At 31.4% G+C, this 16211-nt stretch overlaps 2 protein-coding genes and 1 long non-coding RNA gene across 4 annotated transcripts; 2 read left to right on the top strand and 1 right to left on the bottom strand.

The window, feature by feature from the left end:
- The first annotated feature begins 7379 nt into the window (after positions 1–7379).
- LOC106326082 lies at positions 7380–8380 on the top strand. 2 transcript variants are annotated; one of them, XR_001267132.1, is made up of 3 exons: positions 7380–7444; positions 7524–7635; positions 7981–8380. It is a non-coding gene; the product is annotated as an uncharacterized LOC106326082 (long non-coding RNA). The 2 variants fall into 2 exon arrangements; XR_001267131.1 differs by lacking the exon at positions 7380–7444 and having other exon boundaries at positions 7458–7635.
- A 639-nt stretch (positions 8381–9019) lies between these two features.
- LOC106324782 lies at positions 9020–10717 on the top strand. The gene is made up of 3 exons (XM_013762766.1): positions 9020–9259; positions 10107–10304; positions 10387–10717. The coding sequence occupies exons 1-3, from the start codon at positions 9254–9256 to the stop codon at positions 10429–10431; spliced, it is 249 nt and encodes an 82-aa protein (XP_013618220.1). The 5' UTR covers positions 9020–9253; the 3' UTR covers positions 10432–10717.
- Positions 10718–11743: 1026 nt separating this feature from the next.
- On the bottom strand, positions 11744–14646 carry LOC106327864 (serine/threonine-protein kinase D6PK-like). The gene is made up of 3 exons (XM_013766157.1): positions 14408–14646; positions 13367–14044; positions 11744–12855 (listed from the first exon to the last, which is right to left on the bottom strand). The coding sequence occupies exons 2-3, from the start codon at positions 13987–13989 to the stop codon at positions 11988–11990; spliced, it is 1491 nt and encodes a 496-aa protein (XP_013621611.1). The 5' UTR covers positions 13990–14044; positions 14408–14646; the 3' UTR covers positions 11744–11987.
- Positions 14647–16211: the final 1565 nt, after the last annotated feature.

Raw genomic sequence — 16211 nt, 5'->3', positions numbered from 1 at the left:
TAATGTGTACTCATCTAGATAGTAATGTGAGATCATCTATGAGACGGCGTTCTTTAGATACTAAACAACGAGGAGGTTGAGCCTACTCCGGTTCCGATGATGAAACAAAGATACTAAGACGGCGTTCTTCAGATACTAGACAGTATTGGTATCTTAATTTATCTTTGTGATTTGTATAACAATAAGGGTCGGCTTAATTAGGTGGTAGGGTAAAGAGTCAATGCCCCAGAGCCCACAAATAAAAGGGGCCCTTAAATATATTTTTACTCAGGTAATTCTTTTTTAAACAGTTTATATCTTAATATTTTGAATAAAATTGATTTAAGAACTAAAACACTTAGATGTATATCTTTAACCAAGTTTTATTTTACGTATTTTCACAAAAATTACATAATTCTCATACAAAATAGTTTCAAAATTTGTTTGTTGAAATTTTATTTGGGACAAATTTTTTTTCTAAAGTGTCATTTAAGAAAAGAAAAATCCCCGGGGCCTTGAAAAAATCTTAGCCGGCTCTGATTAACAATATGTGTGGTCGACTTTGGTTCAATGAGTTTATATTGAACTATTACGTTTTTCAATTCATGTAACCCCATCTCTGAGTCCACAGACCAAAAGCTCATCTAGTTTTACATAGCAAACCAGTTTCAAGATCAGTAAAAAATGATTATCAAAGGTTTATCATTCATAATCCATCTTAGAATCCATGCAAGTTAAAAAAGGAAAGTTTCAGATCTATTTTTGGAATGGTGATACTACAGAGCAATCAATTGAAACCCTAGTTCAAAGTTGATGAAGAGTAGGAAGTATATATATAGTCATATAGACATATATTGAAGGTCTTGATGTTCATCATGTATGTGGCCCGAAAGATAAAACTAAACCGGTAGGGTTTACATATCCGTGATGAAAATATAAACTGTGAATGAAGATATCAAGAAGTTGCTTACCTTCTTTGACACTGAAGCAACCTTGCTGAAGCATGCGTAGTTTCTGAAGTGTGTATATAACACTAACTTACGCTCACACGCGATGATGGTGGCAGAAGTAAAGAGAGCACACTCCCGACAAGGGCAAAACTCTCTTTTTGCTAATCCCGGCTTGTGCTCTCTTTCTTCTGTCAACATTTTCTCATCTTCTTCTCCTAGACGAAGAAGAAGAAGTGTGACGTGCGGTCTAAGTAAGCAGTGAGGATGTGTATGTGACTCAGATTTATAATGGAGGAGAGTGATGTACTGGTTACAAACGGTGACAGAAAATGGAAACTGGGTATAGTGGGTAAAAGAGAAAGCTGAAAATGGTCCTAAAATTACTTGCAGCCATGAAGCCGGAAGTTTCTACACATTTAGAGATTCTCTCCATTTAACTCTTCTCCTACCTTTTCGCTTTCACATTTATGTATTTCTAATTTTCTTTTCTGATAATTTTCGTCTTACAGTTTCGTTTCAAAGTTTTTATACGATCAAACCACTAATAAAAAGAGGATATAAGCCTTAGATAGAGTGTCCACGTAGACGAAAATAATCGGCCAATGAGAAATTATATTTTTGACAGGTCACCTTCTCTATTTGTTTTTACAAAATAATTCTTTAACTTTTTACTTAAACAATTATAACCGAAAATATTTTTTTAGTGAAATATATTATTTATTTAAATTTAATTATATTTTTATTTACATAATAGTTTGTAAAGAAATATTTATTGTAAATAATATCATAATTTTATAAAATACTAAAATAAATTGGGTTGATTTTCAACTTGCATAAATAAAAAGTATTATTTGTAAACTTAGAAAAGTATATATCAAGAATATTCTTTTTCAGGAGAGAAAATAGAAAAATACATTGGAACAAATTCATCTCTGTTACGAAATTCCTCCATTTTAGAGAAAAAAATAGAGTAATACATTGGAGATGATCTAAGGCATGAACGACGTAAATATCGACGTTGAGGTTTCAGTTTTTCTGATTCTTACTATTCTAATGTTTCAATATAATTTGAATATATCCTTTACTTTATAATATAATGGTTTAAAAGTATTTTTTGTTTCACTATATAAATTGTTTTTATATTTCAATGTAACTTTAGACTTATTGGATATTGTGTGGCTAATTAAATTATGTAAATTACTGTGTAAATGATTAACTTTATATATTAAATGACAGTTTTCTAAAATAATAACTTTTAAATATTATAGATTTTAATTAAAACTGGAGGATATAAGCCTCAGATAGAGTGTCCACGTAGACGAAAATAATCGGCCAATGAGAAACTATATTTTTGTCATGTCACCTCCTCTATTTGTTTTTACAAAATGATCCTGTAACTTTTTAAACAATTATAACCGAAAATACTTTTTTAGTGAAATATATTATTTATATAAATATAATTATATTTTTTTTATTTACATAATAGTTAAAGAAATATTTAGTGTAAATAATATCGTAATTTTATAAAATATTAAATTAAATTGAGCTGGGTTTCAATTTTCACAAATAAAAAATATTATTTGTAAACTTATAAAAGAATATATCAAGAATATTCTTTTTTAGCAGAGAAAATATAAAATACATCGGAGAAAAATCTATCTCTATCATGAAATTCCTCTATTTTAGAGAAAAAAATAGAGAAATACATTGGAGATGGTCTAATGCATGACCGACGTAAATGATCGACGTTGAGATTTTTTTTCTGATTCTTACTATTCTAATGTTTCAATATAATTTGAATATTCCCTTTGTTTTATAATATAATAGTTTAAAAGTATTTTTTGTTTCACTGTATAAATTGTTTTTATATTTCAATGTGACTTTATATTTATTGGATATTGTGTGAGCAATTAAATTATGTAAATTATTGTGTAATTGATTAAAATTATATATTAAATGACAATTTTCTAAAGTAATAACTTTTAAATATTACAGATTTTAATTAAAAATGATTACATTTTGAAACAGATAGAGTAATCAATAAACTAACTCTATATAGATATGAAGAAAAAATTCTAAAGTGGTATCACCTTGAATTTCTCTCATTCTGTGAATTCCTAATTGGAAGGAGATAATCAACATCTAATATTATGTTACTCTCAGTATATTAGAAATGGTCGAACCGTAAACCAATTAAGGATGATGTAAGGAAGACATAAATATGTATTTCCAGTTATCACAAATATATAATCAATTGACAACAACTTAATTATGTCCAGCGTAGGACAATAGAGAAGAATTTTCATACCTTCTAATATTTTAATATCTCACTATATTAGTGGCTAAATCAGTTTTCTCTATCACAAATACTCACTCCATTCTTGGAGTTTAAGCTTTTCTATCTGATGATACTAGGAGTTTGATACCAAGAAAAAAAAAACGGTCAAACTGTACATTGTAATTGGAGAAAGAAAACAAACAAAAATCAACCGAAGACTTTTAAGGTATATGAAACAAAAATTGAAAATAGCAATTTTCTGCAAATATAGAATAAGACAATAAAATTGTAAAAATACAAAATAAAACAAAAAATATACACAGAAAGAAAGATTTAGTAAAATAAAATCATAATATAATTTTCATAATTGATAGTGCTCAGTTACACTAAAAAGATTAAATTTACAACATACACAGTTTTATTTACATCTTTAAACCTATTATCTAATTAAAATGATTCTAAAAAAGTGCCAGCATGAAGAGTTAGAAAATATACGATAAAATATAAAACATAACGTTAAAAATACATTATCACTGATTACTTAAAAATCATGTTAGTAGTAATAAAAATGAAATGACAACTCATTTATTAAAACCATAGAACGGCACACAACAAGGTATTATTAAATATACAAACTATAAATTAAATATGCTCAACGCAAACACACATAAAAATGAGACATCATATTTGGATATATTTAAATAAATAATTTTAAATATATTATATTCTTGATAATTTTAAAATTACTTAAAAAAGAAACTAAATTTTTAAAAAATTAATATACAAATAAAACTAAAGCAATATTTTGTAATGTCAAAATAATAAATGAATAGAAAATATATTATGTTAATAAAATAGATTTTAGATTTTAAAGACTTCTAATTCATGTAATATTACAAAATTCAAAATTTGTTTATTAAAATTAATATTTTACCATTAGATATATTAAAATAATATTCTAGATCGATATTCAATTGTCAGTTTTCAACTATTACACGTAAAAAATATTATTAAATACGCTTTTTGTTTTTGAAAAGGGGGGGTTTTATATTTTAAGTAGGTTATTGGAGTACTTTTTTCCGTGAATTTATTCGAGATGAAATTCCGATCTTTTAAACTAAGATAATTTATGTTCTATACATAATTATATTTTTTAACATAACTCTAAAATCTCGGACTTGATTCTTCATATTTTATTAGTTAATTGTGTTACATATAATAGAAATAATTATTTCAAATTAAAAATATATAAAAAAAAATCAAATTTAAAAATTAGTTATATATAATTTAATATACAAAAATTTACATACAAATAAAAATGATAAATGTAACAAATTTAAATATATTATCCGCGCGTAGCCGGAGAAAGGATATAGTAATATTAATAAGGTAACATGTTTCTTCAGTTTTCCATTTATAATAATAAAAGTATAAAAATTTACTGATTTGAAGTTTTTTTTGTAAACAATTTTCCATTTCTAATAATGTAAGAATATGTTTTGAATTTTTTTGTCGACAATTTTCTTCTGATTATAGAAGTTTATAAACTATAAATTTATTGCTCTGAAGTTTTACATGACATAATATGCAATTTTGTTGCTATGTCTGAGCCAAAATTTATCCTACTATATATTAATTGAGAAGTCAATTTATTGATTTTTTCTTACGTGTCGATCATAGGTGAACTCTTACAAAATTGTTATAATTTGATTGGTCGATGATTTTTAATTTTTATTTATTTTAATTAGATGTAAAAAAAAGTAAGTTTGTAACCAATTAATACTACTTGCCAAATAATCTACATAATATTATTTATGGTAACTAATTGTTAAAATTATAGAAAGAGTAATAATGTTGATCAATTTTTATATTTATAAAATACATAAAATAATAAACAGCAAATAGTTTATATAAATCAATATAATGATTTTATATTCTTATTTAAAGCATTATATTTTATATAAACTATTATAATAACTATTAATGTCTTATAATGTTCACATAATATGTTTTATAAAATTACAAAAACATTTATAAAAATATTTATCTTGGCTTATTATATATTTAAATTATTATAAAAATTTGTAAGTCATCTATAAGAGCTTATAAGTTAATTTATACAATCTATTTTAAAATTTTATCTTACTATTCTACTATATATTAATTGAGAAGTTACTTAAGAGATTTTTTCTTATGTCGATCATTGATGAAATCTTTAAAAATGTTATAAATTGAATGGTCGATAATCTTTAATTTTTATTTATTTTAATTAGATTTAAAAAAAAATAAGTCTATAAACAGTCAATATCACTTACCAAATAATCTACATAATATTACAAATAATTATTTATGGTAACTAATTGTTAACACTATAGAAAAAATAATGATGTTTGGTCGATTTTTATATTTATAAACTACATAATATAATAAAAAAGTTTATTAAAATCGATAGAATAATTTTATATTCTTATATAAAGCCTTATATTTGTATTTATAAACTGTAGAAAATATTTCAAAAATAATTTATGGAATTGATATAGTAGTTTTATTTGCCTATGTGATTGGATATGAATATGTAGAGAATCTGTAACAATTATATTTGTTTTAACTTTTTAAGCTTATGAAAGACATAAAACTTTAGTTACAAATTATTTAAAATCAAAATTTTCAACATTATACACCTTCAATACTTAAGTAGTTTTATTAAAAAACGAATCTTGAATATTGTATATAACTAATTTTAGTAAAATTATCAAAACAAAATATTTAAAAATATTTAAAATAGTCATATTATCTTTTTCAAAAAAAAATATTCTTAGAAAAATATTTAACAAAAAAACACATAATTGATAAAAAAAACATATTTTAATTTGAAAGTTACAATATATATATTGTTATAAAACATTTAACCCACGAAATTGCGGACATCCACCTAGTAATAAGTAAATGAGTAAAAAAATTGATAAAATAGAAAAAAATATTAAGCTGAAAAAGGGAGCCACGCTTGAGATTCGGAAGTTGCTATCACCTAATTGAGCAAGGCAAAACTTTAAGTAGTCATCGACATTTCACCTACTCTACTCTCCTGCCGTTTAATCTCAGCCTGTCGTTACACACGGATCCTTCTAGTTCTGGGACCCCTTCAAATTACCCACATGTTGATATTACACGTTTCAGTATAGGCGTATTACCAGCAACTTTATAAACTCATTGCTCAACTTGTGTATGTTACTTTCAACACTTTCTTTGATGGACCGACCGGTTCAATATTTTTATGGAACCTAGGGCAAAAAGATTTTTGGACCATCAAAAATTATATTTTGTTAAACAATTTTACAATTTATAATTTTTATAGGACTTTACAATTGAAAATTCATATAAAACTGAGCCCTTGTAGTTTATTTATCTAATAAAATATTTATGTTTATATAAAATATGTATATACAGTATATATAAATCTGACAGGATACGGGATTGGACCGGGTGGTCGCAAAGCCGGCAAAGGATGGACACATTAGTGAGGAAAACTTTAAAGAGGCTTTGAAGATGTTTTATATGATGGAAGCACACCGCCTTATTCTTAGTAAAGTTAGCTATGTGAATACGTTTAGATGGCTAGTGTAATCATGCAGAGTTTGATCTAGCGAGAAGCTCTTACATGAGAATGAAGATAAATGGGATCGCTGTCGGGCAAATAACATACACTGAAATGATTGATAGCTTATGCAAAAATGGCTAATTGAATTTTACCCCAAAAAAAGGCTAATTGAAATAAGCGGTTGAGATGCTTAATAAAATGACCAAAGATGGTAGTGATCCTCATATTGTCACGTATTCCGCATTATAAAATGGATTTTGCAAGGTGGGTAGGTTTAAAACTGCTGAGGAGACAGTGTGTAGAATTTACTGAGCTGCTCTTAGCCCAAATGGCATTGTAGACTCAACGCTGATATACAATTATTGAAGGATGATGCTTAAAAGAAGCTTTAAGAATTTATGAAGCTATGGTCCTTGAGGGCCATACTCCAGAGAATTTCACGTTCAATGTACTTGTCCTCGCTATGTAAAGTGTGTGAGGCGGAAGAATTTATGCGTTGCATGATAATTGATAAATGATGGTTATCTTAAGAGATAACCTCATAAAAGCTTTTGAAACAAACCATATGGTCCCTCTTTCCCTAAGCAAAAATGAGCGTTATAAGCGCATATCTCAAATGCCTTTCTTTTCTGTTACACGGTTCATTCAAAATCCTTATGTTTGTTACTCTTTCGTTGCTTATTTATGGTTGTCATGTATTGTGTTATATGCTTTCCAGGTGAAGTTGCAGCTTATCACCGTGAAGAGCTGGATGTGCAAAATCAACGATCTATAGAGGAACCAGCTAAAAAGTTCCTAGAGCTTTGTCTGATTCACAGTATGCATCTTATGTAATTTTTCGCCTCTCTGATTAGCAATTAAGTATGCAATCATAGTTATACTTTTGTTTTTTCTTGTTTCATTGAGAGTCTTGATGTGAGTGCCAACCAGTTCCAGAAGCTAGAGCTCTTGAACTTGTGCTGTTATGCAGAACATGACAAGCCAGACAGTGAAGCGTCTCTTTCACTGGCTGTTCTCGCTGACAAATACAATTCAAAAACCATACCAAAAAAAGCTCAAAGCTCTTAACTGAGTTTTTATAACCCCTAGATGTGTTTATAACAGCTGTCTTTACTCCACTTGTGTTAAAGATCTTTAATTATTTGTTCTTTCTTACACTTTTTTTCTTTTTACAGAGACAGGAAGAGGAGCAAACTCTGAATAATAGCTGGGGCTGTGTTGGCAATTCACATGCTAACTTCACTTGTAAATGAGCCTGAACTCTTTGATATAATGAAATGCAGAGCAATGGAAGAAGCAAAGGTGGTTGTTCTATGTGTGTGTTTGAGGAATCTTTTGATGTAAGTATTGTCGGAATGGAGACAGAGAGAAACTTGTTTTTGTTGTGTTGGGATGGTGTCTGATGGATCTTGAAGCAGACAGAATCTATCGCTTCGTCAGATTGCATCACTGGGGTTTGTTCCATTTTGCAGTACTACTCGTGAGCCTGTAACACAAAATATTATTATTATATGCCTTCTCAATGTGTAAGATTGTCTGTTAGTCTTCTAACAATTGCCATTACATTTATGCTAATTTGCGTTTATGTCAATATTGTACAAATACATGTATATTAGTGTCGCAACTACTACCCAACAAATAATTATAAATATCAAACCTGTATAGTTTATTGTAATTGCCTATGTAACTACAGATGTACAAGAAAACTAAATCAGCTAGTGGGTTAAGGAGTTTCATAAAACTGGTAGATAATGATAGCTGATGACATTTTAGATTATACTTTTGTCAATAACAATATTGTTTAATCATGTCCACTAAACATAATCATAATTCATTAAACAAATAAACAACTTGAGAATTTTTTATTACAATGAACAACTAGTGTCATTATTTTTAACAAAATCATTTCAGATATCTTTCAAAAACCATGATGTAACAAGTAATAAAAAAAAACTAGCCAATTAGTTTTGTTCATGCATATGATTATAATCCATCCATATTATTCTGAAAAGTATATAATAATAATGAATTATTATAAAAATGAATGCTAAAAGACAAAACAGTGCCAGCAAGTCACTTGCAATGCATCGGTCCGAACCAACATATAGGCGCTCAATTAACAGCCGTCAGCCAGCTCAACTTTCCGTTTTAAAACCTAAAGAGGTCACGTCACTAAGACTAACTCCGTATATATAAACCGTTACAGACACCGCTCTATGAAGAATTTAAAAAGAAAAAGCAAATAAAAAGAAAGAGAAAGAGAGAAAAAAAAAGAAAAAGAAAAGTCTCTCTCTCTCTCTCTCTCTCTTTCTCTCCCAGATTCTCTCTCCTCCTGCGGATCATATTTTTATTTCTTTCACTTTCCTTTGGTTTTCTCGGCGGCTTCATTCGAATCGTTTTTTCCTTTTTTTTTCTGGGGGATAAAGCTTCCTCCTTTCCGTTAACGCCATGTCGGTACGTCCAAAAAATCTCATCTTTTTTTAAGAATTTTGCATCAGTTTCGTGATATATTCTTGAGAATATACTTTCGATTTGATGAGTTTGGAGGATTTAGTTTCATTTGGTAAGCTATATGTGTTGAAATCTTCGATATTCAATAGATAATAGATTTGATGTTGTGATTCTGAATAACCCTTTTCATGGATCTCTCTGTTTTCAACTTTTAAAGTTTTGATCTTTAGCTTTTATTTTTCAATTCTGAATTTGATTATTAAGCTTAGATTTGTTATAACAAACAACTTGGAAGAGTTCTTTTGATGAGGATTGATTTGTCTTTTAGCTTAGATATTTTGATCAAAGCTTAGCTTAGAGAAGTTGTCTCGTGGTATCATTTTCCCCAGATTGTTCTTCATTTATATGAGAGTGAAGAGACATATGAATATTGTGTTGCCTGTGTTTAGGGACAGGCAAAAGGTAACTTCATGCCCTTGTGAATTTGCTTGCTAATTAATTTAGAGACAAAAAATTTGACTTCACTAGTTTGAAACTTCGTTTTCTTGTGTCACGGTGTCACCTAATAAAGTGGAAAGGAACTTCTCTTACGGTTAGTTTTTGGTAATCTTTTTTGACTTATTGTGTGTATAATGTTTGCTGAGAAATGGAAAGATGATTAGTTTTAGCTATTGTACAAACCTTTTTGTCCCTATGGTTGATGGTATTTAAACTCACTTTGGAAAGGTCACATGCCCCTTAACAACGTGTGAACACACAATATGTTTCTCTCATGTATTGGCACAAAAGGGTTTAAGCATTGAGTTTTGAGAATTTAACTTTGTTTCTCTGGTTTCAACAATTATGACAGGACAAAGGCCGCCCCTTGCCCAAGTTTGGAGAATGGGATGTGAATGATCCAGCATCAGCAGAAGGTTTCACAGTCATATTCAACAAAGCTAGGGATGAGAAGAAGACCGGTGGCAAGCCAGGATCGCCTGGTAAATCCACTGATGGTCATGCTAAGTCCGGAGGAGGAGGAGGAGGAGATCCTAGTAAAACCCAGCCTGTAAGTTAATCTTCTTCTTCATTTCCTCTTATCTTGTCTCTTTTGATCTATTGTCACAGAATAGGGTCTCTTTTGGTTGCAGAAAAAGTGGCTCTGCTGCATGCAATCTCCAGCAGTGGACTCTTGACGGACACAAAAATTGGATTTTACTTGCTGCCAAGTAAAAAAAAAAAGAAGAAGGTTACATTGCTTAGACATGTAAAGCAATGTTCTTTTCTTTTTATGTTTTATTGTCTTTCTTGAAAGTATCCACACCACAACAACAAAAAAAGTTCTTAAGATGATTTGGAGGCCCCCTTTAGTATTCACGATAATGATTTTCCTTCTTCTTTGAAGTTGTTTGTTATTCTAATCGTGTTGCAACTTTTATTGGAAAAAAAAAAAGAAAAAAAAACATAGTTATTGTGTGTGTATATGTAATGATTCTCATGGGTATTTTGGTGTTATATTTAAAGGATACTCTGATCCTTTTTGTTTTGCCTTTAACATCAAACAAGTTGCTGTATTATTGCTCTCAATAGCTTTAACAAAATAGCATATAGAACCCACACAAATAACAACACACGGAAGTTGGGTCTAATGATTGTATTACCGAACCCAAACTGGATTCTAACTAAGCCACACTGTCGATACTCTGAACAAGATATTTTCTTCTCTTTTTCGTATTAAATGTGAGATATACACGGAACCATTCGAAGAACAAATCATTGTAAATAATATGATCATCCTTGGAGGCCTTGGTTTGACAGTCCATGTATGTAATTAGATATCTAATTAAATAATATGATCATCCTTGGAGGCCTTAGAGGTCTAGTCTAGTTCAAATAAAAGAGTTGAGGAAATGAGAAGAATTGTGATAGGGTCGAGTACCTATTTCCCTACGAGAACTATCGTATAGTGCTATATGTCTCTGAAACTATTGGTTCTATCTATATTTATTTCCTCGAGAATAAAGTTTCATTCCTATTTCCTCCGAATATATAGATTGAAACATATTTTCCCTCAACCATTAAATTAGACGGTTTAATATCGGTTTACTTTTTTAAGTTGAACCGTAGACCACTTAAAGTGGGTTAACGAAGGAAGAGGAAACCGTGCATCTCACGCTTGAAGACACAGAGCTAAGTTTGAATGTCGCTCTAGATGAAGTCGGAGAAGCAAAAGCTACCGAGACAAAAGGCGCTTGAACAGAGGAAGTCATTTTCTGAACAAACCAACGCTGCACGAAATCCGACGTCATATGAGTCTGTGAGCTCAGAGCATCACACAGTGGTCAGGAGGAGGCAGTGAGAGCTAGCGGAAAAGAGACACTGAAGAAGTTAGAGACGACACAAGAAGAGAATGATAAGCTAAAGACTGCTACACAAGAGGCACAGAAGAAAGCAGCTGTGTCTGATGCTGCTAAGAAAGTTGACACACTTGTTGGAGATGTCATCATCTATGGATTAAACATCAACCAGATAGTCACAGGACACTGGTAAGTAAAACAATCCCATATTTACATCATGAAAACCAAAGTAACTTGTGGTTTCTAATAACATTCAACTTAACAAGACTCAGATTGTTGAAGAATGATACAAATCTCATATAACTTGTTTAACACGTGAAAAAAAAAACACTAAACATATTCTTCTGCAGAGTTTGCAAAAGAAACAGTAAGAGAATCATCAAATCGGTGAACCTTCAGAAGAAATCAAACTCAAGATAATTGCTCTGGTCAGATCTCACACTTGTAGAAGCAGCAGCAGCAGCAGCAGGAGGAGCATAATTAACCGGTTCAATCTCAACCGGTTTAGGAATCTCAGGCGGACTAGCACACCGAACCAAAGCCCAATTCACTCCTTCAAAGAAAGCATGCTGCTTAATCTCCGTCGCTCCACGCTTATAAGCTAACCTATGCTGCGGCTCCTTCACAAGCAAACTCCTTATCAAGTCTCTATCTGCAAAGCTAACAACCGGAGACTCAGGGAACCTCAAAGGCTGACCAACCACGTTGAATAGCGTCGCTCTATTCCCGGACCCTTTAAACGGTGTTTTACCAAACAACAACTCGTAAAGAAAGATCCCAAAGGTCCACCAATCAACCGCACTTCCGTGTCCTTCCCCTTTGATGATCTCCGGAGCTAAGTACTCGTGCGTCCCCACAAACGACATGGAACGTGCGCTTGTCGGCTCTGCGACGAGCTCCGGTAAGGGAGTCACTTGGTGGTTCCCGTTGTTATCTGTTTTCGGTTTCTTGTCTTTCTTGGACTTAGATGAGAAGAACCGAGGACCGAAGCAAGATGTCGGAGCCATTGAGATGCAAGACGGCTGCTGGATGCAAGCGGGTTGTTGCGAGCAGGAAACTGAGTTCTTTGACAAGCCTTCGGATCCGAGATTGGTTGATCTGACTATGGAGAGGCTAACGGTGCATCTCAGGGAGAGATCAAAGTCTGAAAGCATAACGTGTCCATCGTCTCTTACAAGAACGTTCTCTGGTTTAAGATCACGGTAAACGATCCCCAGCATGTGTAGATACTCCATTGCAAGAAGTACCTCTGCTACATAAAACCTGACAACAGTAAACAAAAGTCAATACACATACACAAAGAGCTGTTTCTTACATAGGCTTGGGCGTTTTTACCTCAAACCAAAGTCCCTGCCTAAACCCAAACCGAAAAAAAAAACCAAAATCCGATCCATACCGTTATACAAAAATATAAATAAATTTATGAGCTTGGTACTTTGGACCGAAATCCCAATTTGGATCCGAAAATATCCAAAATTAGTTAAATATGTTAACATAATTTAGATGTTTATAGTATTCTTAAGATTTTTATAGTTTGTTTTAGTTGTTATTTTGAATACTTTTAGTTAGTTTAGATCATTTAACTATTTTCAATTAAATTTGTGAATAATTTATATACTTTGTTTTTTGTCAAATTTTTAGGTTAAAAATATATATTTTTAGTTACAATCTGACCGAACCGCTAATTAATAAAACCAAATAAGACTTATGAGCATAATACCGAACACCCATGCCTATTCTTAGATGTAAAGAAAGCTTGAAACTTTGTTCTTACTTTGCTGCTTGCTCGGTGAAGCGTTTCCCTGGTTGCCTCTGTCTCAGCGTATGCAAATCACCACCAGGACAAAACTCCATAACCAAACAAGAGAACTTCTCTGTCTCGAAATGACTATACAACGTCGGAAGAAACGGGTGATCAAGACACTGAAGTATCTCTCTCTCGGTCTGAGCTCTAAGAAGCTTTTTCCTGCTAGCCAAAGCTGTCTTGTCCATAACCTTCATCGCAAAATAACACCTCGTCCCGTTCAGCTCAGCGAGATGTACAGTTCCTATGTCCCCACATCCTAACCTCTTCAAGAGCCTAAAATGGTTCAAACCCAAACCACCGTGTTTGGTTCTAACGGCTTGGATCGCTTCCCATCTGACATCGTTGGCCTTGTGTGGTTTGTTGATGCTGCTGCTAAAGCTGCTGCAAGTGCTCTCGTCGCTTATGTCACTGCTTGTGCTCGGTCTACACGTGCTACTCTTCCCGCTCTCACTCTTGTTGTTATTATTGGTTTTGCTGTCGTTACTTGGATCAGCGAATGATAGACTTGAAGATACTTGATCTGCTAAAGTGTTGACTGACATACTTTGACTGGAGTTGGTAAGTGATCCTTCAGAAGTTTTGGAGGCCATGGAGCAATTGATTCTTGATTATTAGATTGCCATAGATTCCATGAAAGAGTGTGAGCTGATTTAATCATCAAACAAAAACAATAGCATCAGTTCCAAAGCGTGTTAGAAAAAATCATGAGGAGATTGAAAAAGTCAAGAGATCAATCACTAATTTACGGATCTTACTAACAAAAAAAATTTAGCATAAAAAACTATTTCAAGCTCTCTTGGTTCTAACAAAAAAATTAAAACTTTTTTCAATGCAAAGTGGGAGTTTTTATCTCTCAAAGTTTACACAGATCTTATTAAAGTAAGAAGAGCCAAAGTAAAGGCCTTTTGGATCTAGCATGAAACAGAGAATAACACCTGGAAAAGCAAAAGTACAAAAAAAAAAACAGAGCTTTAGAGAGAGAGAGAGAGAAACTCATTAAGCTGTTACCTGAAAGTTTAGATTTTTTTGAGCGGTAAAGATCACGAGATAGCCTTCCTCAGAAGAATTAAGCAAAGGGGAGAAAGAAAACAGAAAGGAGAGAAGCAGTCACTGTTCATGTAACGCTGTAGAGAGAGGCGGAAATAAATTAACACATCTCCTTGCTTCCATGGAGATGGGGATAGATAGAAGAGAGAGAGTACCATGAAAAGACGGAGGAGAGAGAGTCGGGTCAAAGAAAAAGTTAATTAATACTACTTTTTTTCATTTCTTGAGGTTTCAATAATTTTTTCCATGTATTTTTTTTTTGTTTTCTCCAAAATGGAAGACAAAAGGTTTACATCAGGGATGCTCTCGTGTACTGTAATCGTTGGAGATTTCTAGAGACGAAATTAAAAATTACAAGTAATCTTTCCTTAAATATGATTCTGTATAATCTTAACTTTGGGAACATTTGCTAGACTTTCCATTCATTTCTATATCTTGTAAATTTATAGTTTCCAAAAAATAATTATACATTTGTAAACATTCAATGGCTATAGAATCGTATTCCTAAGCTCAATACATCATTCACGTGGTAGAATTAAAATTTAGACCCAAAATCTAATCTTGATCCTTTTTTATAGTGAAACACTCTCCCTCGAGAAGATGAACCACCTAGCTCTAGAAACCTTTATGGCCAATCTTAACTAGAAAGAAGAGGGAAACTTCTCTTGACAGAAGAAGACACATGCGTGTTACATGAGGCAAAGGAGCTGTTTTCTTTTTACCAGCTGCTCATTTTAAACTAGATCGAATGGTGGTCAAAAAAGTTGATTCTCTCCGAAGAGTACATTCGTCTGTTTGGGTCTGATCTATATGAAAGAAAATATAGCATTTGATTTTTGCTTTTGTCGCTAGCGAGTCCGTCGACTATTCGTACTCCGAAGAATATAAATTAAACTCATATCCTCGAAGTCTTCAGGTAGTCTCTAAAGCATCTTGATCTCCGTAGCGAATGTTAGCCAATCCATCTGATTTACAGTCATGTCCACTAACTCCGAACAGTCTATCTCGAAACAGATCAAAGTTATCTTCATGTCTCTCATACACGAGATTTCACAAAATAAGCATTCTAGACAAAAAAAAAAACCAGATATGAAGAACTGAACTGAACCCAATCCGAAAAAGTACTACCGAATCCGAACCAAAATTAATTAAATATCTGAACATGTTCAAAATTTTGGTATCTGAAGTACCGAAACCAAATCCGACTTGAACCGAAGTATCTCGGGTACCCGACTGTAACCGAAACAGATTTATATACCTAACTATATTACTTATTTTTAGATTTAATATATGTTAAGAACATCCAAAATATATAAGATACTTTTAAATTGTCTAAAATACTTGAAAATATACATAAACTAGGTGATTTTTCCGTGCTCATGCACGGGTATAAATATTTCTAAAGTAAATATATTATATAATTGATTGCTACTTACTTTTAATTTTAAATCAATTTATAAATTATATGCATCATTTATATTAATTATATTATATTACTTTAACTATACATATAATTTTATATATGTTATGTCTAATCGGTTTTGTTATTTTTCAGTCGATTTAGTTAATTTTTTTCTTTTATCATGTCGCTTTAGTTATCTTATCATTTGGGTAAATTAGATTGCATATATGAATTCAACTGTAATATTTTTATTCTATATATTAAAATTTTGATTAATTTTTTATTTGCATTTAGGTGGTTGTTGTCTTAGATATGTAAATATATTCTATGAAAATTATGTATAACTTAAGATATATTGTGCTT

This window comes from Brassica oleracea, chromosome C2 (assembly GCF_000695525.1).
Source record: "Brassica oleracea var. oleracea cultivar TO1000 chromosome C2, BOL, whole genome shotgun sequence".
In the NCBI taxonomy this organism is placed as follows: Eukaryota; Viridiplantae; Streptophyta; class Magnoliopsida; order Brassicales; family Brassicaceae; genus Brassica; species Brassica oleracea.
The sequence above is the reverse complement of the archived record's forward strand: the minus strand, read 5'-3'. Positions and strand labels throughout refer to the sequence as shown.